We start from the raw sequence: 27,937 nt of genomic DNA on the forward strand, positions 1-27,937 counted from the left end.
CAGTGCATTGGAAGATTCTCCCTTAGCTAGGCTTCTATAATACCAGGCCCACAATTCAAGACTGTGCCTGCCTCTGGAGCTGGTTGCTATCGAGCAATACTTCAAGCCAGCTTATGCTTATGTTTTTTTCGGTCTTCAGGAATCAGCTAGTGTTAAAGTGACAGCAGCACTGAGTATGTGGGAGCTGTGCATGGAGAAGGGTAGTGCCGAGTTGGAGCAGTTCCAGAAGATTCACGGTTTCATCAGTGATCAGCTGTTCTCTGATTTTGTGAGTGACAGCTTTATTCCTTTCTTCCACATGAAAGCTTCGATAAAATGTCTACTACCAGAAACATCGGGAAAACAATTCTGTTTAGAAGGGATTAAAGATCCTTTCGCTAAGCAGTAGACCGAACTGGCTTTTGGCTATAATAAAGTGTTAACTAAGCCTCCTTCCTTAGCCTGTTGCTCCCTCCAAAGGCTCTAGATAAGTGGTCCCCTTTTCCCAATTCACTGGTCATTTTGGCTGAGATTGACGGATTTATAATCTAAATCATCTGGAGAACACTAAGTTATTACTACTACTACTGCTACCACTACCACCATCACTACAGGCACAGAATTACAGAATTCCTAGAAATATTAAAATGTTCTTGAAAAAAACATGAAAGCTCTAAAACATTGTAGACAGCAGCTAGGTTGTAGTTTACTGGACAAACAATACTATGAAAGATGGAGAGGAGAAAATATTTGATGTTTTCAAAATTGCTGGTAAATATAGGAGAACATGCATTCAGGGATTAAAGAAAGAAGAGACTGGATAGCCATTTGTCCAGAATGGTACACGATTTCCTGCTCAAGCAGGGGGGTGGATTAGATTAGATCTCAGAGGTCCTTTCCAATCCTATTATTCTATGTTCTGTTTTATTTTGCATTAAAATCTATATGGCAAACCAATAAAACCTATTTGGTCATATTAGCAATAGTACGTAGACTTACATACCACCCCATAATGCTTTACAGCACTCTCTGAGTGGCTTACAGTCAGCATATAGTCCCCAACAATCTGGGTCCTCATTGTACCAACCTCGGAAGGATGGAGGGCTGAGTCAACCTTGAGTCCCATCAGGATTGAACTCCAGGCTGCGGGCAGAATTTGCCTGCAGTACTACATTCTAACGACTGCATCACCAGGGCTCCTGAGGATAGCATAAATGAAATACTATCTAATACTAATACTTATATACTACTATAAATGAAATGATTGTATACTTTTTTTCTTCAGTTTACACTGAATTCATCAACGTAATTTGGCAGAGTGGGAAAGGCCACAGTATGATGCATAGGTCTGATTGTTGCTCTCTGCTTTGCAGAAGAAGCGCACTGAGCGTCTAGTGATAACCCCTCTGAATCAGCTGCTGAACATGTTTGCTGGGCCTCACAAACTGGTGCAGAAACGCTTTGACAAGCTCCTGGATTTCCACACATGCACAGAGCGTGCAGAAAGATTGAAGGACAAACGGACCTTGGAAGAATTACAGTCAGCCCGCAACAATTACGAAGCCTTGAACACCCAGCTGCTGGATGAACTGCCCAAATTTCAGTGTTGTGCCAAGGAACTTTTCACTAGCTGCCTGCGCAGCTATGCCGAGGCTCACTGTGACTTTGTACGCCTAGCACTGCAGGAACTTCAGCCTTTGCTCTCAGTAAGTACAGAAACTGCGAGTAGCTGGCATGGCCGGTGTTCTCTCCATGAGAACGGAAGGAAAGAGCATGATACTTCCTGGTTTTCTTCTCCATCTTTTTCACTTTTAAGGCATGTTTTCACTGAGCACACAGACCTTTAAATGAAATGGAGGAGATCCATGGTAGAATTATTATTACTGATTACCTCTCCACTAACATGGAAGAGAGGAAAAGTAATCCTCACTGTTTTGGAATCATTGAATCATCTTCACGATTACTCTGAATATAGTTGGTTGTTTACTGAGCAGAATTTATCTAAAATTGTCCTTTGCTGACTTGCGTCTAATATCGCTTTCCTCTATCTCAGCTGCTGCAAGTGGTTGGCAGGGAAGGGAATCTCATTGCCATCTTCCAGGAAGAGCATAGTAGAGTCCTCCAGCAACTGCAAGTCTTCACCTTCTTTCCGGAGAGCGTTGCTACCACTAAAAAGCCCTTTGAAAGAAAAAGCCTGGAGCGCCAGTCAGTGCGAAAACAACCCCTTCTGGGCATGGTGAGCTCTATGCAAGTAACAAGAGGTGAAAGGCTGCCCTCTAGAGGTGGAAGTATGTCATTAACATCAGTATGGTCAGAGTGAAGAGTAGTTGAGGGCTTAATGCATTCTTCCCGATATTGAGAAGAGTAAATAAGAGAATCTGTGGGATTCATTGCCATCAGATACGCTAAGAGTCGCTAAAGAAGAAGGTTTAAAAAAAAGTTTGGATAATTTCATGGAGGTCCAGGCTATTACTAATCACTGGCTGTACTTTACCTTTTGACTCACAAATAGTATACTTTAAAAGCCCATTGTTGGGAGCAACAACAAAAGTTCTGTCATCCCAGCCCCTCAAATCATGTGTGTGAGCTTTTAAAATGTAATACTCCAACTGTACTACATGAAGCTCTTTGGCTGATCTAATATGGTACTCACATTTTAAAGATGAGTCTGAGCAAAGAACTAAAGATACCTGGATTGTTCCCTTCCCCTTCATTGAAGTTGTTGTTTCCCTCGTAGCCCAGTTACATGCTACAATCAGATGAGCTGCGAGCAGTTATCCTGGCCCGCTATCCTCCTGAGAAGCTATTTCAGGCTGAGCGTAACTTCAATGCAGCTCAAGAGCTGGATGTGTCATTATTGGAGGGGGATCTTGTGGGTGTTCTCAAGAAAAAGGATCCTATGGGCAGTCAGAATCGTTGGCTTATTGACAATGGAGGTGAGTGAAAATGTTTCTGAACCTCAGCCTAGGCCCTGTTCCCAACTTTATTATGTTTAGCATTAGTGATTATTTTCTTCCTTGCCCCATCTCTACAGTGACAAAGGGCTTTGTGTACAGCTCCTTTCTGAAACCTTACAATCCACGCTGTAGCCACTCAGATGTCTCTGTGGGCAGTCATTCATCCGGTGAATCTGAACTAAGCGGTTCTTCCTCATCCCATGGAATCAGTACACCAAACAGCATTTTGACCATCACATCTGGTAACAGCCCGCACAAGCCTCCAGAGGACTCTGGCATCCAAGGCAATCTGATTAATTCTGTTCAGACTCTCTCAGAGGTGGATGCTGTTTGCCAGCTCCAGATGGGTCCCACTGTGGAATCTGCACAGCCATCCCGCAATCCTCCATCATCTCGGCGACACAGTAATCCAGATGCACAAAATGGGCACCAAGCCCGGTACAAGGCAAGGCCAACCCCATCAGTGGACAACTTAAGGCTGAAGAGCAGTGAGTGTGTGGGAAATCAGGTGAGTGGGGCAGAAACATCTGTAGACACATGCCCATTGCTCTTAATGGCCTGATTCATATATATTTTAAATTTTGTTTAATCAAAATTTATCAAAAGCCAGAAATGACTGGATTCACACATTGGACAAAGCCAAAATGAGTCAAACCCAATTCTGCTTTAGAGTTTGAACAAGACCAGTATGTCAATTCTAAATTGGCTAGCTAAATTCTACAGCAAGGGTCTTCAAACCTGATCCTTTTATGACTTGTGGACCTCAACTCCCAGAATTCCTCAGCCAAGCACGCTGGCTGAGGAATGCTGGGAGTTGAAGTCCAGAAGTCATAAAAGGGCCAAGTTTGAAGACCCCTGTTCTATAGCTAATATCTTCTTAATGATGCAGTATTTTGGATGACTAATACTTTGCTTAAAGAAATGCAAATGTATATGGATCTACTCTGGAAACAGGTTTTCTACTTGAGAGGAGGAGGGGGAGAGAGAGAGAGGTCCCAAAGCATTTTATAGCATAATAAAAAGAACAATTTGGGAGGTGCCTGGTTGTTCTGGTTGGCCCAGAGTGAAGATAGCAATTGGTTTTGTTCTGTGTTCTTTCTCACCTCCTTCCTATATTTTCTGCTTCCAGGTCTATTATGCCCTTTATACCTTTAAGGGCCGCAATTCAAATGAACTGAGTGTAACAGCCAATCAAAGACTAAAGATTCTACAATTTGAAGACATAACTGGCAATCAGGAATGGTGGCTGGCAGAGGCACATGGGAAACAGGGCTATGTACCATCCAGTTACATTCGCAAGACTGAGTACACGTGAGATGTTGGCATAGGAGATGTCACAAACTGGTGCCTTTATAACTATCATGCAAGGGCATACTATTGCATCCACTCCATTCCTCTGAAAGTTTAGATTTCAGTATATTTCTGTGGGGAGTTGGACCTAGTTTCCATCAAAGTTGAATGCAATGCTCTTACTGGACAGCCCGAGACAGCCTTGTCTTCCTCTTAGCAGTGCTGTGTGGAGCTCATATTTCCATTTGAGATAGACATTCAGTCCACTAACTGGATTGTAAACTAGCTGGAAATCCTGCAGCCAAGAGAGAAATCTGACTATTGGTACAAAAGCATGAGAAGGGAACCAGTTAAGATAATGAAGGTCTCAGTCCAGTATTTCAGAAGGATCACCAAAGGAGTATTAGGTATGTTTGCTGCCTTGAATTATTTATAAAAATAATAAAGGCAGGACATAAAGAAACAAATAAAATAGCCTCTTAAGGCCCAATCTTACTGTTGCCCTCCAGCAGCTGGTGTTCAAAGGTGTAGTATAGCTGAACCTACTAATAGTTATGGCAAATAGCTGCCCTTTGTGAAACCATGTATCTTCAGCCCTGTAAGGAGAGAGCCTAACAGAAAGACAGGGTTCAGAGAAGTTGCTGAATATTGCCACCAAGAAGCAAGTATTCCATGTGTCATTTCCCTCTCTCAGTATTAGTTAACACTGTTTGCTGTTGGGCAAAATAATTCTTTGGTTCAACCTTAGACAGGTTTGGTGCTCATCTTGCACGCTGCAGTATCTGAGTAAGGGCAAGGCTGCCATTCTTTTGTCCCTGACTCAGGTCAGAGTTGGAAGGGGAGCATTTATGCTCTGGGGGAAACAGCAGAATGTAAAAGCTGCATTTTGCTTCCTGAGTAACTTGCTTGAGTTGCTGTTGTGTAAATAAAATATATTTCTCATATTACTTGTATTTATTTTGGACAGAAACAATGCTCCTTCTCCTAGTATACAAATTATTTTCCATATTCAGGTAATCTAACTAGAGGCTATTATGTATGCTGCCCAGAGTCTCCTTTGGGGGAGATGGATGGCTATATAAATTTTATAAATAATTATAAAAGGTTACTTTTTTAAGTCCAGTAATAACTGGTAAAAGTATATATCAAAAACTAAATAAGAGAAATTTATCTTACAAGCATTTTGATAAGTCAAAATACTTCTGGAATCTTTTTATGACCTTCAATTTTTTTTAATAAAGACCAAAAGTTTGAAAATAATCTGCTAGTAGCCGGCTTCACTATGCTATCTCCCACTGTTGGCTTGCATCTTCTAGATCAGTGATGGTGAACCTTTTAGAGACCGAGTGCCCAAACTGCAACCCAAAACCCACTTACTATATGTATCATCGGGTGCCAGGTGGGTGTGGCCCATTGGGTGGGTGTGGCCAATTGGATGGGCATGGCCCATTGGGTGGGCGTAGCTGCAGTGGTAGCGGCAGACTGGGTGGGTCTAAAAAGTTCAATCAATTCCAACTTTGCGAGATCTTTTTTCCCGCGAGAAGTTGAAATTGATTGATTGAACCTTTTTTTTTTTACACACGGCGATGGAAGCCTAAAGCGAAAAGGTTTTATAAAACCCAGCTGAAGACTTAAGATTGGGGCAACGGCGCGCGTGCCCACGGAAAGGGCTCTGCGTGCCACTTGTGGCACGCGTGCCATAGGTTCGCCACCACTGTTCTAGATCTTTAGCCAGCATACAGGACAATAACTCAGCTTACTTGAAGACACCAGATTGGGGAATGGTGCCTCTAAGGATAATAATATAAAAGCCAACCTTCAAAAACTATATACAACATACATGCAAGGAGAGTATGAAATCTGGATTGCTTAGAATAGTTTCCCACATTTTATTCCTTGTTTTCACATAGTGACCCTGTGGTAACATTTTAGCACGATGCCTAGCCTCAATTTCTTTCCAGGTAAACAAGCACATGCTGATGCTGACCAAAAAGTAATAAAGCTGCCTTAAGTATCAGGAAATGCTCAATAAATTATTGTGTTTTAAGAGTAAATGGCACTAGCAGCATTGGTAACATTTTTCATATTGTGCCAGTCGCAGATCAAGCAAAATTGCAATGCTGCGGAAATTGCCGGTGATTTTTCTGCCTTGAACTCCCATTCCTCTAAAGTGCCGTGTCCTGACTTCTTGTTATGCCGGCTTCCCTGACCATCCCTGCAAAGATGCCTTGCTGTTCAAGCAGCTGTTCAGGGCTGTCAAATTCTACAATCTTTCCTTCCTGAAGTACCATCACCCTAGAACAGGAAAAAAAACCAATATAAATTTGGGAATGTTTCAATATTCAATATTTACATGCATCACATAAGTCGTCTAATGTTTAAAGGGTAATCAGAAGAAAGGAGTTGATTGGATACTATCGATCCAGTTTCAGCAGGAATCAAAATGATAAAGGGAAACCAAGTGAAGTGTGCAACCGGACATTTGAGTGTATTCTAGCCATCTAACTGCTCCTGCTCATGGTCTTAGCAAGAGTCTGGAGCTTAATGGTGAAAACAGCAACAGCACAATAGTTTACTCTCCAAAATACAGTATTGTGTTGGGTTTTCTTTCATTAGATGCCAGTCCCCTGTTATTTTAGATAACAGCAGGAAGGAAAGATGGGGCACAGTTATAAATTATTCTTACATAGCCTAACAGCCAGCAAAATTTTAAAATGTGGAACCCCTTTGGAAGATGCCTAGGAAATGCTAACTCAGTGGTTCTCAACCTGTGGGTTGGGACCCCATTTGGGGTCGATCGACCATTTCATGGGGATCGCCAAGCAAGGCTGTCCGCCATTTTTTTTGTCCGCCATTTTCCCCCCCTTTTCCGGCGGGTGCCTTACCTCCCTTGGGCTGGGCCAGCTGGTAGTCGGCCTGCTCCGTCTCTGCCGCTTGCCAGCTACGCCTCAGCCGGCGCAGGGGCAGAACCATGCATGCGTGGCGCTCCCGGGCAGGGAAAGTCCTTGACTTACGACCAGTTGGGTAGTCCTCGACTTATGACCGGTTTAGTCCTCGACTTACGATCGGTTTAGTCCTCGACTTACGACCGGTTGGGGTCGCAGCATTAAAAAGGTTGAGAACCACTGTGCTAACTGATTACCCCCCTAATTAGGTTCTCCAGCAAGTGGTACAGAGAGGCTTACTACCTGGAACACTATATAGTCAGCATGACTAATTACCAGTGATAGCTTAATCTGCTTAGAGTTTGTCTAATCCACTTTTAGAGTTACTTGATGGCCACTGTTAATATCTGATGGTAGAAAAGTGCATAGCTCAATTTTTGTTTCAATCCTCCAGCATTCAATTTCTTTGGATGTTCTTGGGCCTTATTATCGAGAACCAATAGTATTCATATCATATAGAATTTGAGGTAGCCACATGGCCTACACATTTCCTAATGTCTTTCCAGGTGTCTTAAGCTAACCATTTCCTTCTTGCTTGCTTTTTTTCAGTTTTTTGTTTACAAAAGGAACAGACATTTCTATAGTTGATGTATACTTCATCGTGTCAGTGAAAATGAATACTGACTTGCATTCAAGAGCTAATACGTTATTTATGTTAACTTATAAGGTGAAGAATGTATCTATACCAAAGCATTACAGGTTCAGTGTTTCTGCCAAAATGTTGAGCTCTGAAAGCTTCTGGACCTTTATTGCTTTCTACTTACGAAGCACTGAATGGTGTAAAATGGACTTAATGAGATCACGGCATGTTTTCTAACACTGCTTTTGTAGCAGCTTACCATCTTGCCATGAATACAAAATAAAGTTAAAATACTTGAGAGAAATCCATAATTCTCTTCTACTTTTTTGTGAATTTGTTGCTAGAATCCAACCTGAAGAGAATAGCTTTCCTCAAGGGGGAAAAAATAGCTGGTTTGAACAGGTTATGTACATTCTGGCTTTCAAGTATTTTTTTGTTGTTATTGTTTTGCTAAGTATGTTTTAATTCTTTTTCTAAAAGGTATATTCTGCCTGCCAAAGTATTTCTCTGCTGGCTTATCTCAGAAATCCATCCATTTAAAAAAAAAACGTACTAATGGATCTCAAATCTTGTTTTTGTTTTTGATCCTATTTCGACATATGTACATTTGAAATAGATTATAATTCCTTAGACTTCGTGTTATTTTTAGAGCTCTATACTATATTTATATTTCTTTTAGGAGCATGCATGAGGGAAGGTGTATTTTAACTACTTTTACTACAGAATTTTTGGATGCTCCACACAATCCTGTTGTCGCAGAACTTTCATCCCTGTATATCCTCTATCATGGATTTCATTGCTGCCTCCCACTGCTATTCTGCATGAAGTTTTGGCCTTTTGGGTGTGCATGATAGAAATACTCCACTCCTGTGTACTTGGCTGTGTAAATGTTGGTTCACACACACACACACACGCACACACACACACACATACTTTACCTATGGCTGTCCATGATGGTATGTAACCGATGGGCAATGGTGATTACGGTGCAGTTGGCAAACTCACTTCGGATTGTCTCTTGGATCAAGTGATCAGTTTCCATGTCTACAGCAGCTGTTGCTTCATCCAGAATCAAGATTTTGGTTTTACGAAGCAGGGCTCGTGCCAGGCATACAAGCTGCCTCTGCCCCACACTGGAGGGTGGGGGAGGAAGAGGGACACACAAATAAAATTGATTATTGATGCTACTACCAAAATTAATGCAAATAATTTACAAGAAACTGAAATAAACAGTCCAGAAATACTCTCCATCAGTCAAGCCAGGCTGAACTAGAGAATAATGCCAAATAAGGAGGTACTTGAATAGCTCAAGCATGTATGGTATCTTAAGATGACATCAGCTCTTGGCCATTTTCACTAATTTCCTATACCTCAAGTTCTCTCCTCCTTCACTCACTGGAGAAGACAACCCTTCAGGTAGAGCTTGTACATAGGACTTCAGGTGTGCCAATTCTAGAGCATGCCAGATGTCTTCGTCTGAATACTGATCAAATGGATCCAGATTCATACGCAAGCTCCCCGAAAAGAGAATAGGATCCTGAAAATGTAGATACAAGGCATTTTAGTTAAGGCTACTTTGGTTAAGAACGATGGCTAAGATAAGTTGAGGTAAGAGTAGAAGTAGAGAAGCATTAGTATTTAACCCGCTGAAATTGCTTTCCGCTACTGTAATGGTATTGGGTATGACAGAAGGAAGATCTGCAGGCTAGGCTATGGTCAGATAAGAGGCAGCTGAGTCCACACAAAAAAAGGGTAAGTGACAAATATCTCAGAAGTGACCCTCCCTAGTTCTTGGATTGTAAAGGTTGGGGAGATAATGTAACTTACCGTAAAGATAGAGCTATTAATCTTGGATGTGCTTCTTGTATGGACTACCTTGCAAGGCTCACAGCTATATCCAGAGCAGGTAATATACTTTATGTAGTAGCTGAATTAGCCTACTGTGTTATTCCTTTCATAATACATTGTATCATAAGTTACCCAAATGGTGTGGGTTTGCAGAACAAACTAATCTATCACACAGACATATCTCAACTCTTTTAACTGATAAGCCATGTTGTGTAAACCCAGCCTATATGTAGAAGAGGTAGCTATAGTATTAGCTACCTCTTTGAATAATTGAATTGATAAGTTGAATAATTGAATAATACAGTTAATAAGTTTCTTCAGCTCTTCAGCCTCCTTCACTCACTTCTGGAATTCAAAAGGGTAATTTAAATTGCCTAGATCCCATGTCAGCACCTATTCCAAAGGAAGTAGTAATCGCAAGCTGGTTAAAAAAAGGAACACCTCTCTTATCCCTTTTGCCCCCATTACTACAATCTGCAGATGGAGTTTGGTACGGTATTCATGCAATCAACCAGTCAAATCCTGTATCCCAGCATTTTCGGTCTGATGCTCTAGGGCAGGGGTAGGCAACCTTGGCTCTTTTATGGCTCGTGGACTTCAGCTCCCAGAATTCCTGAGCCAGCATTGCTCTAGGGTTGTTGTTTTTTTACCTGTGGGATGATAGTGAGTTTCTCACGTAGGTCATGAAGGCCAAGGGTTGCTATATCAAGTCCATCGATTAAGATCTTTCCTCCAGCTGCTTCCAAAATGCGAAAGAGGCAATTTGTGAGGGAGGATTTCCCAGCTCCTGTTCGGCCCACCACACCGATCTGAGAAGGCAGAATACCAGGAATTAGATGTCTGATAAAGCTTTAAATTTCCCTCTTCTTGTGGCCTGTTTCTGTGATCCAACTCAGTTTACAACCTCCATTCCTGCTCTTGCCAAGTAACTCCATAGCAGATTGCTCAATAACTGTTGCTTTGCTTTCAGGGGGGAAAAGGTCATTCTTGATATCTGAGCAATTTAGCATAAATTAATATATGGAATGTAGGCCCAGTAAGGCCAAGCCTTTTCCCATTTTATCTCCCCTTGATTACATTCTTCTTTCTCCTTCTGGACCATACCCATCCTCAATAAAACCTTGAAAGCTCCATCAATGCCTTTCCCCAAGACATCTCACCTTCTCAGTACCCTTGATACCACAGTTGATCCCATTTAGAACTAGCTCTAGCTCAGGCCGATACCGAACTTTATAGTCCATAAAAGTGATCTCTCCATTGTTGGGCCACTGAGAAGGTGGTCTCTGTGTTGTCACCCATGGTGCCTACACAAGGGAAGATGACCATTAGAAGAATATGCTTAGAACAATTTCACACATCTCTTCATCTCACACATGTATACAAATATATCTCTTATTATTTGCACAGTTCCATTTTCTGTACCTCGTTTGCAATTTCTGTGTATTCATGCACTCTCTCTACAGCCACAATGTTTGTCTCCAGCTCCGATGTCATTCGCACCAACCAGTTCAGAGTTTGAGTTATCTAAATAAATGAATAGAGGTATCACTATAATCATTCTGCTTCTTCAATTCCCTCTCTCTGATCAAATACTTACACTGAATATATTCCATTTGGAGGCAATTTATAGACCCCCAACATCACGTCCATATTCACTTATTTTACTACAAGCATCATAGTTTCTTCTTCTAAGCCTCCAGGGGAATAACTTCAACATTTTGGGCAATGCAAATATGGGAACTTGAAACTTTCGAAATGTTCCTGAACTAGAATTCTTGGCATTTTTCACTATTCAGTATCTGGGTTACACTGGGCTGCTGGGAGTTCAAATTCAGGGGATTTGGAGGGCTTCAGTTGCATGTGGTCAGGGTTAGTTACCAAGTTTCCAAGAAAAGATCTTATTTGTCTCATTCCACTTTCTTCTTAATGATTATGAACTGATTTATAAGCCCACTGATTTCATCTGAGAATGTCTAATTTCTAATAGGTATATGAATTTTACTGTCAGAATTAATCATACGGTCAATTGAGCATCACATTTAAAGTTTACCGGCTTGATATTTCTCTTATTGTTAGTAGTACTGTACTATCACAATGGATTTGCAATAAAAATGGTGTCTGAAGCCCAGGCTTAGGAGGATTGCAGCCAGATAGATTTACAATTAGAACTGTTACAACAGACATGTCAGTACACATACACTGCAAGCCCCCCCCCCCCATTCAGCTATCTCTTTGTCTTAGAATATGAGTCTCAGTTACTCACATTCAGAGCCGAGGAGATTGAGAGTCCCACAATGCCACTGTTCAAGGAATCTTTAACAAAGACTGCTAGAAGTGCCGCAAAGAAAATTGTCAAATTCCCCACCAATTCTAGTCGCACAGCCAGCCACCTTTAGAAAGAGAGATAATGAGAATCTATGACATCTCATAAGCAATCTTGACTGCTTTGTAAAGGAGTGATTGTTTCAGAATAACCTCATATTAATCTCCCGCATTGACTTGCTACAGAAGCGGCCCCTACATACCTTCTCCTGACCTCCTAAATATCTGGTTCATACCACAGAGAGTCCTCAACTTATAACAGTTCATTTAAGGACTGCTCAAAGTTACAATGGCACTGAAAACAGTGATTTACGACCATTTTTTCAAACTTATGACTGTTACAGCATCCCCATGGTCACATGATCAAAATTCAGACACTAGGCAACTGCTTCATATTTATGACGGTTGCACTGTCCTGGGATCATGTGATCCCCTTTTGCAGCCTTCTGACAAGCAAAGTCAGTGGGGAAGTTAAGAGACTCTAGCCTCTGTGACTTAACAACTGCAGTGATTCACTTAACAACTGTGGCCAGAAAGGTCGTAAAATTGAGCAAAACTCACTTAATAAATGTCTCACTTAGCAGTGAAATTTTGGGCTCAATTATGGGCATAAGTCGAGGACTACTTATATATTTCTCAATAAAGTATTATTTATCCAATTATGTCTTATTTCTCCCTTCTACTGGCTGCACAGTTTTAGTATTATTTTTTTCTGTGTTGTTTTGCAAGTATAGGGAGTGCTTCTGTACTGGAGACAAATTCCTTGTTTGTCTAAGCATACTTGGCCAAATAAAGTTTCTATTCTATTCTATTCTATTCTATTCTATTCTATTCTATTCTAATTCTAATTCTAATTCTATTCTATTCTAATTCTATTCTATTCTATTCTATTCTATTCTATTCTATTCTATTCTACCATTCTATTCTATTCTATTTTCTATTCTGAAAGTTAACCTTAGGAAGATTATCTACTGATGCTACTTGAGAATGAATGGTCCATATTAGAGCAAAGGCCAGAAACTGGCTAAATGTACCTATAAGATCATGCTCCCAACTAGACTAGAATATTGCAAAATGTCGTAAGATCTGGGGACAATTCAGCAGTTGAGGATGGGAGACCAATTGTCTTTCATGATGGCAGTGGAAAAAAAACCTGGCAACCTATGTCCTAGATTTATATCTTCTACAGGAGAGACTTGCCTGTTGGAAACAAGCCAAGAGTAAACAGACTTCTGATTCATATCCACAATCTTCTCATTGTGCTGCAGGAAGCGCTCCTGATGCCCAAAGGCCCGGATGACAGAGAGACCAGATACTGTCTCACCAAAATGGGAATAAATTGGAGACCTGGTGACAGAGTCCAAACGTCGTAGCTGGCGGGATGTAGCCACATAGAATTGCTAGGAAGAAAGAGATAGCTCAGCAAGATCCATGAAACTCTATTAAGACACTTCATATTGACGTTTGCTTTTCTCAGTTTTAGCTAATATTCTTATAAAACAAAACTCTGGCATCCTATGGTTTCAAGTGTACATTATATTGGCACATAATTCTTGTATTTTAGCAAATGGTTTCTAATTAATGTTCCTAAAGCAAAGGTCTATTTTCCCACAACATAGATGTGTATGTTTACATACAATTCACCTCAGAGTCTGGCCTTGTTCTTTTAACATGTTCTTTACTATCTTATGACTATCATAGCTACAGGGGAATATCATTTCAGAAATGAACAAAGCAAACACTAGGACAGGTCTGTATTATGGGAGGAAAAGAGGACTATTCCATTTTAGGAATATGTGATTTAATTTATCTTTTGTTTTATACACCCAAGGTTCAAACAATTAGTTCTTCAATTTATGGCATTTCCATTATCATCAAGACTCATCAGAAAATCCATAACAGGGTTACGGTTTAGAATTATTTTATAGAAAGATTTATGGGGAGTCAAAATTTTCTGACTGAGATCCAAAAGAGTCAAGTATATTTAAGAATATTAGAATGTAATAGTTACTGAGTATTGAGAGTATAATAAGGTATTAAGTATTCCTGAATCTGCCCTGTTTTGAAACCTACAGGACTTTCACTGACTTTTGTTTCACATTCTACAAGGCATCAAAGAATTGGATCTAAACAGGCAGCAGCCATTTTGGAAATGAATTTCTCAGTAAAAGCTCTAAGAACTCTGAAGGTTTTATTGCAAGAATATCCATTCCCACCCCTATTGATAACTCACTAGAATGAAGTAGTACACGATTCCCAAAGGCGGGATGATAATTGCAAAATAAGGCGTAGCTAAGCAAATTATCACTAGAGTACTGAGAATCATAAAGAAGCAGTTCATCCAGGAGCGAAGTGATATTGGAATAGTCTCGTCCACAGTGAAAATATCCTGTAAAAAAGAGGATGAGAATAAAAATAAAACTAGTAAAATAAGAATAGTCAGCAGAAGCCAATGGATGATGCATTCTAACCATACTTTTATACCAAATTCAAGTAATTTATGCCTTTATTCTAAACTTTTCATACTGTAAGCCCTCTTTCCAATGATGCAGTGGTGAGGATATCTCTTAACTGTTCTTGGATTATAAAAAAATAACTTTCTGCATTCAATTCAAGGATCTCAGAATACAAAATGTTAAAAGGTAGTATTGGGCATCAGTGATGGTTGACGAGCTTATAAGAAGACTAGTTTAAATTTCCTCCATATAGAAGCTATCAGAAAATGCATCCATGGCCAGTTTTCTGTTTATTAATGGTTTTATTCTTTTGTTTATTCAGATAAACATGTTCACATGTTAGCAAAGGTTGGCTACTTATGGACGGTTCATTACTATATTATCTGTAGTAGATGGAGCAATTGGGTATGTGTGAAACAGCACAGCATGAAATCCAAACTGGTCCAGAATGGAGAATATTAGAAACCCAGTATTGAAATGACTGAGCAAAGTATAATGACTGAGTATCAGTATAATCAAGAATTAAATTCTTGACTGGTGATAGGAAATAGATCAAAAAAAGGCAAAATCTCTAGCCTAAGAGAAAATATTTAGGAAAGACTCTTTTGAAACACAGGAGGGAAGGTGGAGATTAGATTTCTGCAGGGAGGGAGTCCTAAAACCTAAAGGCCTATTTGATTTGATCAGACAAGCATATGACTATGAGAGAAGGCAGTCCTGAAGATAACTAGGTCATAGCTATGTAGGGCCTGGAAGGTAACAAGCAGCACCTTGAATCGCATCCAGAAGCCAACTAGCAACCAACGCAGCTCCTGAAGCAATGGAGTCACATAAGTATAATAGGAAACACCCATCAGCACTTGGCCAGCCCATTTTGTACTAGCTGTGGTTTCCAAATGCTTTTTGAGGGCTCCATTACAAATCCAAATGAGAAAATGGCTAGAGGATGACAGATTGTGAGCAGAGTTTTGTCATCCAGAAATTACTGTAATTACACATTAGAAACAGCTGCATTATAACCCTCCTGAACACAATTGCCACCTCCTTATCAAATAGGAATTGCACCTAGGAGACCCCCAGATTCAAGATACTGGCTCACTCATGACCAGTACTTAGGCTGTATCAATTATAAGGTTCCCACAAAGCCAGAGTTTTGACCTTGGCAAATCTGTTCACTATACGACCAGTTGGTGTTGAGTCAAAGAAACTCATAGGCACCCGCAGGATATTACTGAGGAGCTGATCGTGCAGGAGCCGGGAAGCTCGGATAGTACCAAAGGAAGCAAGAGCAGTTGAGATCAGCAGGAAGATACCTAGAAGAAACACAAGCACCGTTCAGACCCTGATGCAGGTGGGGATAATTGATAAGGTACTCTGAATAAAATACATTTGACTTCTATGTTGTATCTTGATATTATAAACATGCAACTCAGTCTTCTGCTATGTTCTCTCAATTCATTCTGTTTTGAAGTACAGAATTCAAACCTCCAAAAAGAATCCACCAATATGTTTGTATAGCATAATTTATTATGCTGATGATGGGATGGCCTTTTTTTGCTGTTTTTGATAATTCTCTGCCCCTCCAGAGACAGAGTAAGTGTTTTTCCCAGTCTGAGGAGAGGGGAAGGGATAATAGCAAGGGGTCAGATTTTGGGGAAACTTACTGTTGCTTGCACCCAGCACTCCATAGATTCCAACACGCATATCACGTTCTGTGGCTGGATAGGTCGTATTCTCATAGCGTAGAGCATCATTCGTCCAGTCACTAAGCCAGAGGTTGAAACCAACGGAGGATGCAGTTTGTCCAATATAACCGATGAGGATGCTTAATGAGAGGCCCCAACCGATAGCACGAAAGTATCGCACATATGTAAATAGCTTCACCTGTATAACACAGCATTGTTATGAATCATACACTGCACAATTGTTTTGTACTTTATAATATCAGATCCTACAGACTCCTTACATTCCAGTCAATCTGTGTCTCACAAATAGATTGACATGGATATAATAGAAACAGCTTAGAATATCATAACTAAAGACAGAGCTATTCACAGGAAGCCTGTAGTGGAAATCCCAAAGTTCTTATACTAGGTATCAGATAATGGCAAAAAAAAAGAGTACAAACACACATAAACAAGAATCGAGACCTCAAAACTAGATTGTCATTACACTTTCTTAGGGGTGTGAGAGGAAGAAAATAAAGGAATAAAGTTGAAAGTGTGATCTGCACTTAGGAAAAGCAATGCTGAAAACATGGGTTGGAATTGGCTGCTGCTAGGCAAAAACAAAAGCCCTCCCAATGCTAGATTCAGTTCATCCCCCAACCCCCTAAGGCAGGGGTAGGCAACCTTGGCTCTTTTATGACTCATGGACTTCAACTCCCAGAATTCTGGGAGTTGAAGTCCACGAGTCATAAAAGAGCCAAGGTTGCCTACCCCTGCCCTAAGAGGACATGATTGTTTTACAGTCCTGGCTCTGCCAAGAGATCTGAGGGGGAATAATTGGGGAATCTGCTGAGAGAAAGGCAGACTGAGCAACATGGCCACACTATTGGACTGATATAATGGTGTCCCCAGCCGGCTATTTTAGCCACAGCTTGGCCTTTTCGGGGCCGTGCTGAAGCCCATAGTCTGCTAGGTTAGCATACCTCTCAGCCTATAAAAGGGGGAGCTAATGCAGAACATAGCAAGCAGATGAGGAAATGGAAAATGACGTCTAGGTAAGTGCAACAATGACAGGCAAGACATAAGGTAAACTGCTAGGACCACAAGCCACAATAAGCAGCCAATCTTGGCTTGATCCTGCCTGGAGCTTAGGAGCTCAGCTTCGTTGCTTAACAGCATCATTGCTTAGAGTAGAGTTGGAACCTGGCTTGGAGCCTAGCAACAACTTTGCTGCACAATTGTAGGCATATAAGGCGCATCCACATTGAGGCAGCACATACTTTCCAATGAATGCAAGAATTTTTGAAGAGGACTATATTTCAGTTTAGTAACTTTAATAACAATAAGGACTAAGCTCTAAAGCATTGAGAGAAGAGGAATTGTCTTGGGCCCCATATAAAATATATAATTTAGTTAATGTATATAACTATATTACATAATGTTAAAAGTTCACAATCTTGTGGAACTGCATTACTAGCTGTCCAGAGCCATATGTGGCCTGCAGGCCGCAGGTTGGACATGCCTGCTCTAAAAGGTTATGTGGTTAAGCCAACTCATATGGGCTAGGACAGGGGTAGGCAACCTTGGCTCTTTTATGACTCATGGACTTCAACTCCCAGAATTCCTGAGCCAGCTGGCTCAGGAATTCTGGGAGTTGAAGTCCACGAGTCATAAAAGAGCCAAAGTTGCCTACCCCTGGGCTAGGAGGATGAAGTTAGCCCTGCCCAGCCAATGCAACAGCCTTTTATTGAGGAAGCTGTGTGATATAACAATGTGTTGTGTAAATTTATCATAGTGTGTCTAGTCATTGCAAAAAGAAACCCCCACAATGCTTTATTCCTTCACTACCATCCATAAATAATCTCTATATAGTTCTTTGAAAAGGGTGTAAAATTCCCATGTCTTCATCTCTTACCTTGCCAGTTTCCATGGCTTCCTTATCAATCAATCTCTGTCCTTTAAACTCTGTCATTGTTTTCTTGTCATTCAAATGCCCTTGATGACTCTTCCTGATAGATATGTTACTGCTGGTACTGCGGCTAGAACAGAAATGTTAATGGTAAAAGGCAGAATTTCTAGATCTCAGCTGCTCTGCCACTATATTGTCCTGCTCTTTAAAAATATTTCTGAAAAAAAAAATCTTCCAAAGGGTTCATCATGGCTATGCACCCTTGCCTAAAACAGCTCAGAAAGGAACCCGGTGATGAAATTATAGGTTGGCTAATAAGAGGTCCAGAGGAGCACGTTGCTTGATGGCTCTTTCCCAAAGGTTCTGCCCAGCCAATATAACCTAATGGAGTTGCTTTGTTCAGAGTTCATTCAATTAAACAGTGCCATCTATCAGGACACATGCCCTCTCTATTGCAGCACCTGCCCTCTGGAATGAGATCCCCCATGGCTCCCACCCTGATGCCATCCTGGAATCTCTAAAAGGCCTGAATGTTCTCCCAAGTTAGGTTGGATGGAGCCCCTTATTGGATGTTTTATACAGTACGTGTTTTTGTGTGTATGCGTGTTGATCTGTGTGTTAAGTGGTCAGATTCCCATCCTTGTTTATCTATTTTGTACTGTGTTTTTATTTTGTTTTAGTTATATTATGAGCTGCCAAGAGGTAGGCTGTGGAAAGGAGGGAAGGAACTAAGCTATGTAGTGTTCCATAATGAAACTATGGTCCACAGTAGAACAAGACATAGCACCAGAGCAAAGGTGACAGAGAATTGCACAGAAGATTGGCTTGATTAGCTTGCATCCAAGCAAATTGACAGAGAAACCTTCTCAAATCTAGGTGCTATCAAGATGTGTGGATGAGTGAATGGCTTCAATCCTGCTCTTCAAAAAGATTTATTGAATTTACTTTGGTCTTTAGCCGCATTTGGTGTATTTTACTTTTTCCCCTCTGTTTTATCTTATTACTCAGCATGTTAGGATTAAGGTAGGAAAAATAAACACATATCCCATATATCTAGAAGATGCCCATATTAGGGCAAGCTATGATAAGACAAGCATGAAGACTGTGATTTACTGGGTATACTGGGGCTGAGTGTCATTATTAGTTACTTCTGTGGCACAACGTGTTAGAATGGAACAGTTTCTTGAAATTGCATACTTTGGAGAGTTTCCCACTGCTTCGTCTGAGAACTTTTCCTTAGCCACAAACATTAGTGGAAGCCAGGCATTACTGTAGTTATAGATAGAGTTGTCACTATAACAATGAATTGTCCAAGATCCCTTTTCTATCCTTTCTATTTGTTGCTAGTGGGTGTTCTGCAGTATGGTAAACAGTAGAACAAAGCTTTGTAAATTATGGTCTGTGGATGACACAAACCAGCATCAGGAGGGCAAAGATAAAATTTAGGTTGCTGAGCTGTTTCCAGTGATGCTTCAATAATTTATGAAGAAAGATAACCAGACCAGGTTCAGGAGATATGCAAAAATCACAAAAGGGCAGAAAAAAAAGAAGGGGAAAAAGCCAGTGACTGAAAAGAGCAGAAAAAACAAGCGGAGAAAGGGAATAAAGGAACAATGGGCTTGTAAAAGAACTGACCTGCGGTTGAAGATTTTTTGTTGGACACTGGCCTCATTCTTCTGTGTCATAGTCACCACATCAGCTGGCACCTCTTCAGTTACAAGTTCAGGATAATCATCCAGTTCCTGCTCTTCTATGCCTGCTAAAAATAATCAAGAGCATGGGACGTTTGAATAGAAGGAAGGAAACAGCTCTCAGCTGAGCAAATCTGAAGTTCATCAAATTACATCTTATTGCCATGAGAGTAATTGTAGATGTTGTATCTTTAGTTATTGTTACCGTACCCATAGCTTCTTCTTCATGTATATTATCCTGCTGGTTGCCATATGTGTTGAGCAACTGAGCAAATGATCCACTATTTGCCAGTAAGGTTTTGTAGGAACCACGTTCCGTGACAGATCCAGTCTCTAATACGACAATATCATCAACTTGTGCAAGGAAGTTTAAGTTATGAGTCACTAGGATCCGTGTCTGTAACACAAATAAGTGTAACAAATTCAAAGAATAGTTTAGCATTCCTAGTCATGCTATCCCAGATTTAGGTCATGTTAAATAAACAATGATTGTACACAGCATTCAATGCCCTCAGTATTTTTTTTTCTCTTTCTCTTTTCAAAGGACATTTTTAAAATTTATAATAGTTTATTTATGTATCTTAAGTAATTTTATATGAATTTTTATATGAATAAATACAAAGAAGTAGAAAAAAGAAAAGAAAGGAACAAAAGAAAGTAGTAACAAACATTAAAAAGAGGGAAACTATGCATGTCACATGTCCCTCACATATCAGACAATACTAAAACATATCTAAATTAAAAAACTAAATTATAATTTTCTATTGTTACAAAGTTTCTAAAATTAATGGCAAAGGAGCAAATTTTCTGATTGATTATGTGCCAGCAAGTCATTTTTAACTCCTAACAACCAGATAGGTAGATTTTCTCCATGAAGAAGAAAAGCAGAAGATATTGCGTTTAGTTTTTTTATTAGTGGATAAAATTGCCGTTTCAAAAACAGATAAATATCTCTTGAATCAAAATCTTAATATCAGAAATACTACTACTACTACTACTTTTCCATTTCTCAAAATAATAACCAAAGCCCAATACAACCATGGCTCCTCAAAAATAGAGCATTGTTGCTCAGATACTTAATTCTTTTCATGATTAGATAAGTGTTCTACCCTCGGTCTCTTTCCCTCTCCCTTATATTTTTCAACCATCTGAATTTCAGTATGCAACATTGCCAAATGTTCTGTGGCCCCCTCAGCATATGCCATGGCCTACTTCTTACATTTTTCACCTGGGGCCTCCTTGAAATATCCTACGGACCCCTGATGAGAACTGCTGACTTAGACAATCAAGCCTACTCTTTTCCTTCTCTTGCCTTTTGTTGTGAGGGACAAGAGCCAACCATCACAACCTTATGTCATTCGTTAGTAATCATTCTTCTTAGAAATCCAATCTCAGGAAAATGGTAAGGTTAGGATTAATGGTCTGCCATTTGAATAGTCTTATTGACTTTTTAAACCAGCTGGAAAACCAAATCTTAAAAAAATCTGTGTACCCAAGCCAGCCAATATCTTTTAGGGATGAGGATTAGTATTAGTTTTGTTATGTCCCTGCCAGAGGCCAGCTTGGATGAGGAGGACGAGCTGGACTCAGGACCATCAGAAAGGGGAGATGTGGGGTATCCAAAAACTGGGGAAAGCTGGGAGTCAGTTCTGGGAATGTCAGGGAGTGGGGTAAGTGTTTGACTGGACGAGCAGCCGCTTGCGCAAGCATAAGAACAAGAGGTGGATCAGCAGCGGGTCAACTCTGATGAGAACAGCTGCTGTTCCGGCCTGATCCATGGACAAGGAGAGCCGAAAGCCAAGAGGCACAGAGGAAGTTGGCAAGGCTACTTGCAAAGAAGCAGCCTCACCCCGCCTAATGAGAAACACCAGCCGGGATTGATTTAAGTGGACAGAGGGGGTTGGTTGGTTGTTGGAGGCAGCCATTCACAATTAGTCATTTTGTGCATGCTCTTGACTTCCTTCTGCCTTGAACCTCCTTGCTACTTGCTGATTTCATTGTGCCTTGACTCCTTGGACTGCATGACGATTTCCTCGTGTCTTGAACCTTTTGACATCCCATTGACTTTATCGTGCCTTGACTCCTTGGGCTCCATTTTGTTTTCCTCCTGCCTTGAACCTATTGACTTTGCATTGACTTTGTTGTGTCTTGAACTCATTTAACCATGTTTGCCTGTGCTGCGCTTTGAAAGAAGACAGTTGGGGCAATTTACCTGGCTAATGTTACCCCCCCCCACTCCCAAGCCTTAGAAGCAAAGAGGACTGTTGTTTGTTGGAAACAGACTTCTGAAGGACTGAACCTGCGGTTGGGACCTGGGGAATGACAAAGGGGTTTTTACAGAGTGAAATAAACATGTTGAACCCCGCTTGTGTGCTTGTGTGGACTGGAACAGGACAAGTTTTCTATATGGGCTATGTTCTGGTCTGATTTATTATTTTCTTCTAAGAAAGAATCATATATTAATTTTTATAATAAGTAAAAAATATCTACTATACTCAAAAACACAACCCATAGCGCAAATTTACCTTATTCTGTAACAGTCCTTCTGGCCCAAGCACTTTGTCAAAAATGTGCCGTCCTACATGGGAATCCACAGCTGAGAGGGGATCATCCAATAAGTAGGTATCCGCATTGTTGTACACAGCTCTAGCCAGGCTAACACGTTGTTTCTGACCTCCACTCAAGTTAATTCCCTATGGAAGAAAGTACACTGAACCTTTCCATGATCCATACTAGTGATATTGTTTGCACAGAAAGTTAATTCCAGGGCTACTTAAATCAAGGATGATTACATCATGAATCCTATAGTATTTGTTTGCTAGGGTTAGAAATTTTTTTGGGCACAATTAGAGAGAGTTAGCCAGTTATTCTTCAAGTTAGAAGAACAAAACTGGTTAGGTTGTGAAAAATTTTTCTGATAAATCTGGCAGAAATTAAACTAATTAATATACTGGCTCCTACTACTCTACCTCTCAGTGCTTCTTTGATTATTGAGCTCAGTGGTGATACCTTTTCTCCAATCTCAGTCAGGTCTCCTCCTGGAAGCAATTGTAGGTCAGGAAGCAAAGCACAGGCCTCTAACACTTGTTGATATCGAGCCTCATAGAGGGGGGACCCAAAAAGGATGTTGTCTTTCAAAGTCGCATTTTGTATCCATGCTTGCTGAGGCACATAGGCCATAGAGCCCTAAAAGAAAAAGAAAAAAAATATCCAGCTACTTAAGATAATAACTGGAAAGAACTATTGTCTTTTGTCAGCAGTTGGGTCAAGGAGGAGTGCAAGGAAAAAGAAATGATGTTCACTGAGTACTTAAGACTGGCAAAGTCTGTGGCAGAGTAACTTTTTAAAAACAGTCAGGTGAGGGATTGGCCTGGATCCCTCACTGCAGGCAACAATTCACATTTTCAAAGGTTCAGATATGTGGGAAATCTCTCTACAAGGGAATAAGCTAACATAGTAACTCTCTGATAGAACTATCTATTTACTGGGAATGGAACCGGACGTTTGTTTTATTGCTGTTTTTAAACAGAGATGAGCTTCCAAACAATAACCTTACTTCAGGATTCTACCAGAGTACTTAGTTCTATTTATTACATAGTCCATATTTAATTCAGGACAAAAGGTTTTCCCTTCACCTGAATATTGATGTGTCCCTTGATGTTCTCCATCTCGCCCAACATGGCAGATATCAATGAAGATTTTCCTGATCCCACAGACCCCACTATGGCTACAAGGCTTCCACGAGCAATTTCCAAGGTGATGCTGTAGAGAAGAATGCCATATAAACAGATGTGAAGTAATGCCCGGAGACAGTTTAAAAAATGGTTGTTGTCAGTCCCTATGCTAAAGAGCGTGGTCTCCAATGAAGCAGTGCCAGACATCCTCTAAGAACAAGAGAAGGTGTTTGTTTGTTTGTTTTGCCCAACTCAGTATGTCACTGAATAAAAAGAACCCCATTCCACCCATAACCCAACCTGTGCTCTATATGGTGACTTACTCTTTTACAGTGACATCAGAATCCTGTTCCCAGGCAAAAGAGGCCTCGTGAAATTTCACCGCACAGGCTGGAAGACAAAGGAAGGATAACATCAACATTAAGGAGAGAGAACTACTCAGTCCAGACCCAGTGCACAAACAGACTTGTCCTTCTGCAATATTTTTTCCCAGAGCTTTACCTGTTTTGACCACCCAAGTCTGAACCCTAAACTTAATTTACCAGGGGTGGAATTATGCCATATAGCTGAAGTGTTCAGGTCTTCACTACCCAGGTATCGCTCTAGTCGATCAGTAGATACTTTCACCTGTAAAATTTAAAAGACAAAGTCAGAGATGGTAGCTCCAGAGCCATCAGGCAGTCTTGTTGGATACTTCTTAGAATCTATTTGATAGTTTTTAATACTTCAAGTCAGATTGAGGAGCATATATAGGTGACTGAGCTTAAATTTATAACTTCTCATGCTGAACACATATTGTAATGGAATTTCTTTGCCAATGGTACAAAATAAATAATGGGAAAGAGATCAGCACTAATTCTGAAATCAGGCTCCTTCTCCCCAGATGTATATATTCCTTGTAAGGCTGCTCACTTGCACCATGGAGGACAGTGTCAGTGGAAACATGGCAAGCGGGAAGCGCAGGATATTGAAGAGCGCTATAGAAGTGAAGGCCTTCTGTGCATCCAAGATGTTGTTCTCATCTATCATCACATAGACAGCAAAGGTAGCTACAGAGACCTAGGTGACAGAAGTGGAAAAAGCAAATGAAAAGTGATTGAGTTGGGGTTATTTACTTTCTAAAGAAATGTCTTAAAATTCTGGAGAAATGCCCACTAAGGAAAGACTACAAGCTGGAGACAGATTTAGAATATGAGGGCGAGATGTGGATTTTTCCACTTTTCTCCCATATAAAAATCTTTCCTGCTTTGTTTTTTTTTAAAATTGCACATATTTTTGGTAAGCATTTGTAATGCATAATTTTTGTACATACTATTTCTAGTGTGCACATTATTTGCAAACAAATATTTTCATAGGAAATGCCCGTTCATATACAGTATTTCTATAATAATATCTGCATTAATATAGTTAAGACTTTTCTGTGATATATATTAATGTATGTGTTGATGTTGGTGCCTAGCTTTTAAGCTGTAAATTGCATTGCAGAAATCAGGAAAGTGCATATTTTAGTATGTTCATATGTTCTGAGTCATCCTATATATGCAGTAGGTCCAAAATAGCATATTTACTTAAACATCTTAATAAAACAATGTTCCCATCCATATCTAGTTTGTGCCACAAGAATTATCTTTCTACACCAGATCTATCAAATCTTATCAGCAATAAAAACTATAATTGCTTCTCTAATTCATGCTTAAACATATATTGTTGGTTATTAAAATGGTTATCAATAAAGTAATGTAGTGTTCTCTAAAACAGCTAAAAATTAATCCTTTGCTAATTCTAATTATAGTTAAAAATAATTATTTCTGAAAATAATCAGCCTATTTTTATAGACTTAACTCAAAAGAAATGCTTTAACTCTACAGCTATAGTTGGCAGTCCATTTCTGTTTGCAATTCAGAGTCTTTAGTCTAAATCAGTCTTTCTCAATCTGACGTGGTATCTAGAGAGCAACAAATATGAGAAGGCAAAACGTCTCTAACTGTGTTGCTTTGTGAGTCAGACATACATTTAACCTTCAGTCCTTGAGAATTTTTTTTTTGTAGTAGTAGGATGGTCATGGATTTGCACTAAGTACATTCAGCTTTTCCAGTCTTCAATCCAAACTCATAGTGTAATGTTTTGTCTTAACTGAGGACAGGCAATTGTCTTGATTCTAAGTCAACAAACTTTGGCCATCCCTCTTAATTAAAATTAGTCAAGCTAGAGACTATCCCTCCGTAGCCTGCTGTCCTGCACATGTGTTAAGACCAAAGCCCAGAAAGACAAGGCCATGTGAGAAATTGCCAAGTTGCTGCTGGACTCATCCTCACTAACATCTATCAGTATGAATACTGATAGATACTGCAAAATTTCTATTTGTGTTTCACATTTCATTTACTTGTTTACCTCTTCTTAATGCCCCTCCCATTCCCTGTATTGCCTTACTAGAAAAGGTGCACAAGAAAAGACAAAGATGCCAACTGATTGTAGATGGAAAAAGTGCAGCAGTCCTTTTAATTCCAAAGCCCGGATCTTTTCAACTTGCTTCTGAAATGAGAGCTCCCAAGCAAAGAACTTCAGGATCTGAAAGATATTCATCAATAGAAGAGAACATATGTAGCTCAGAGTTGAATCATGGAGTCATTGGTGCTCTCTGAGACTGGTTATTTGCTTGCAGATGTTTCATTACCTGACTAGGTAATATCATCAGTACTAATGATTGTGGGGAAAATGGAGAAAATCACATCTCCACCAACCAAGTTCAGAAAGCACAAAAGACTCCAGATACTCATCAAATGGTGAGGGAGGGCAGTGCTCAGTCATACTGAGGTCCCCAACAATTCACAACAAAAGAGATGGCTTCTTTCCACTCTGCTTCCATTTTTAAGGTGGGCAACACCCAGCTCATTGGACTAGCATGTACACTGATAACACTCAAAGGAAACTTTGATACTGTCACATGTTTGTTTCAGGATGGCATCTAAGAGAGACTTTAGGTAAATCATAACTGCTACATAACTTGTCTGGCTAAACTGAGACAAACAATTCAGAAATCTTAAGACACCCTTAAGTACTCTACTGCAAACAAGTAATGTGGTGTTCTGCAGAATACACACAAATAAGTTGTTCAGTCCTTGAAACAGACTTAAAACATTTTTAAATTTTCCAATATCTCAATCCTAAAGATCCCACCCCACGCACTACAGCCTCAGGTCACCTCCTCCCAAATATACAGAGAAAAAATATCTGGCCTTCAGAAGGTTATCCACTCTTACACCATGATTACAAAATCTACAATCTCTGGTCTACTGTGGCTTCAGGCTTATTTTTTCTTTGAGCTTCCCCACTTTTGCCTTTGGCCCTATCCAGTGATGTTTATAGGCCAGGGCACAAGTGAGGAAATGTGTATCCCAACAGGAAAAAGAATTCTACTATAACCCCCTAGTCTGACCAATGCAAGATATAGCAATAAAACCCCACTGATGGCAACCAGTTTTTATTGCTCACCTTGATACCATTAAGAATTTCAGTCATTATTTTCATGCGTTCATCCTTGTGGTTCATATTTTTCACCTGATAAAATAAATGAAGTACATATCAGAGCTGAGAATTATAGAATCATATAAAATATTAGATGCTTATGTGGATACCTCCACTGGTTGATTAATTTTATTTTATTCTGAAACTCTTTGACCCAATTACTCTTTTTCCCAGTCACAAACAAACAAACAAACAAACAAATAAATCCACCCAGACTGTTATTAATTAATTAATTAATTAATTAATTTTTAAAAACACCCAGACTCTCTTTTTTTACACAAGCATCTCGGCAGCGCCATCAGAGTAGGTCTACATTACCATCAGGTTAAGAACCAATGCCTTAAAAAAGTGAAAGGGGTTTGCTGCTGTGTCTGAAAGGAAAATGAGGGATTGCATTGCCTAGGCCAGGGGTAGGCAACCTTGGCTCTTTTATGACTCGTGGACTTCAACTCCCAGAATTCCTGAGCCAGCATGGCTCAGCTTGGAAACCTCTCCCTTTCCCCTCAGCATGGCTGGCTCAGGAATTCTGGGAGTTGAAGTCCAAGAGTCATAAAAGAGCCAAGATTGCCTACCCCTGGCCTAGGCTGACCCAGTGCCTAATCTGGGAGTTCTTCTGGACTTGCAACTCCTGCTCGAGGTAGGAGTTGTAGCCAGGAAGGCCTTGCACAACTTTCAGTTGTGTACTAGTTATTTCCATTCCTGGACCAAAATGCCCTGCTTACAGTCACCCACTGTATCTCCTGTTTTGACTATTGTAATGCACTCCACATGGGACTGCCCTTGAAGAGTATCCAGAAGCTTCAGTTAGTTCAAAATCCAGCAGCTTTAACAGTTTTTGTGGGCCTAGCCCTAGAGTTGCATATGTGTCGCCTCCTCTGCGGGAGCTGCACTGGCTGCCAATCTGCTTCTGGGTACAATTCAAGGTAATTTACATGGCTTACATGGCTTGGGGCCAGGCTATTTGCAGGACTACCTCTCATCTGATATATCCACTTTATCCATCAGAACAGGAAGGCAGGGTTATGGGTCCCATCGATTAGGAACATACATCTGGTGGAGCCATGAAAAAGGGTCTTTTTAGTGGTGACCACTTC

The 27,937-nt window shown here is 40.3% G+C and overlaps 2 protein-coding genes across 2 annotated transcripts in view; one reads left to right on the plus strand and one right to left on the minus strand.

Moving 5' to 3' along the window:
* The window catches only part of DNMBP (dynamin binding protein), a 40,488-nt gene extending 35,233 nt beyond the window's left edge, over positions 1 to 5,255 (plus strand). The window contains exons 11-16 of the mRNA XM_015816262.2: positions 140 to 268; positions 1,353 to 1,685; positions 2,033 to 2,215; positions 2,717 to 2,915; positions 3,014 to 3,444; positions 4,066 to 5,255. Of these exons, the coding sequence (XP_015671748.1) occupies positions 140 to 268; positions 1,353 to 1,685; positions 2,033 to 2,215; positions 2,717 to 2,915; positions 3,014 to 3,444; positions 4,066 to 4,251 (1,461 nt within the window). The 3' untranslated portion in view covers positions 4,252 to 5,255. The remainder of the gene's footprint in view (positions 1 to 139; positions 269 to 1,352; positions 1,686 to 2,032; positions 2,216 to 2,716; positions 2,916 to 3,013; positions 3,445 to 4,065) is intronic.
* An 801-nt stretch (positions 5,256 to 6,056) lies between these two features.
* ABCC2 (ATP binding cassette subfamily C member 2) overlaps positions 6,057 to 27,937 on the minus strand; it is a 35,648-nt gene continuing 13,767 nt past the window's right edge. The window contains exons 11-32 of the mRNA XM_029284196.1: positions 26,811 to 26,876; positions 25,749 to 25,886; positions 24,231 to 24,377; positions 23,861 to 23,945; positions 23,642 to 23,708; positions 23,280 to 23,406; positions 22,654 to 22,830; positions 22,170 to 22,337; positions 19,855 to 20,041; positions 19,589 to 19,712; positions 17,960 to 18,083; positions 16,042 to 16,261; positions 15,536 to 15,690; positions 14,155 to 14,310; positions 13,122 to 13,321; positions 11,863 to 11,989; positions 11,022 to 11,123; positions 10,760 to 10,903; positions 10,250 to 10,408; positions 9,122 to 9,288; positions 8,690 to 8,884; positions 6,057 to 6,521 (exon numbers count right to left, since the gene is read on the minus strand). Of these exons, the coding sequence (XP_029140029.1) occupies positions 6,392 to 6,521; positions 8,690 to 8,884; positions 9,122 to 9,288; positions 10,250 to 10,408; positions 10,760 to 10,903; positions 11,022 to 11,123; positions 11,863 to 11,989; positions 13,122 to 13,321; positions 14,155 to 14,310; positions 15,536 to 15,690; positions 16,042 to 16,261; positions 17,960 to 18,083; positions 19,589 to 19,712; positions 19,855 to 20,041; positions 22,170 to 22,337; positions 22,654 to 22,830; positions 23,280 to 23,406; positions 23,642 to 23,708; positions 23,861 to 23,945; positions 24,231 to 24,377; positions 25,749 to 25,886; positions 26,811 to 26,876 (3,165 nt within the window). The 3' untranslated portion in view covers positions 6,057 to 6,391. The remainder of the gene's footprint in view (positions 6,522 to 8,689; positions 8,885 to 9,121; positions 9,289 to 10,249; positions 10,409 to 10,759; positions 10,904 to 11,021; positions 11,124 to 11,862; positions 11,990 to 13,121; positions 13,322 to 14,154; positions 14,311 to 15,535; positions 15,691 to 16,041; positions 16,262 to 17,959; positions 18,084 to 19,588; positions 19,713 to 19,854; positions 20,042 to 22,169; positions 22,338 to 22,653; positions 22,831 to 23,279; positions 23,407 to 23,641; positions 23,709 to 23,860; positions 23,946 to 24,230; positions 24,378 to 25,748; positions 25,887 to 26,810; positions 26,877 to 27,937) is intronic.

This window comes from Protobothrops mucrosquamatus, unplaced genomic scaffold (genome assembly GCF_001527695.2).
Source record: "Protobothrops mucrosquamatus isolate PMUCROS unplaced genomic scaffold, P.Mucros_1.0 scaffold419, whole genome shotgun sequence".
In the NCBI taxonomy this organism is placed as follows: Eukaryota; Metazoa; Chordata; class Lepidosauria; order Squamata; family Viperidae; genus Protobothrops; species Protobothrops mucrosquamatus.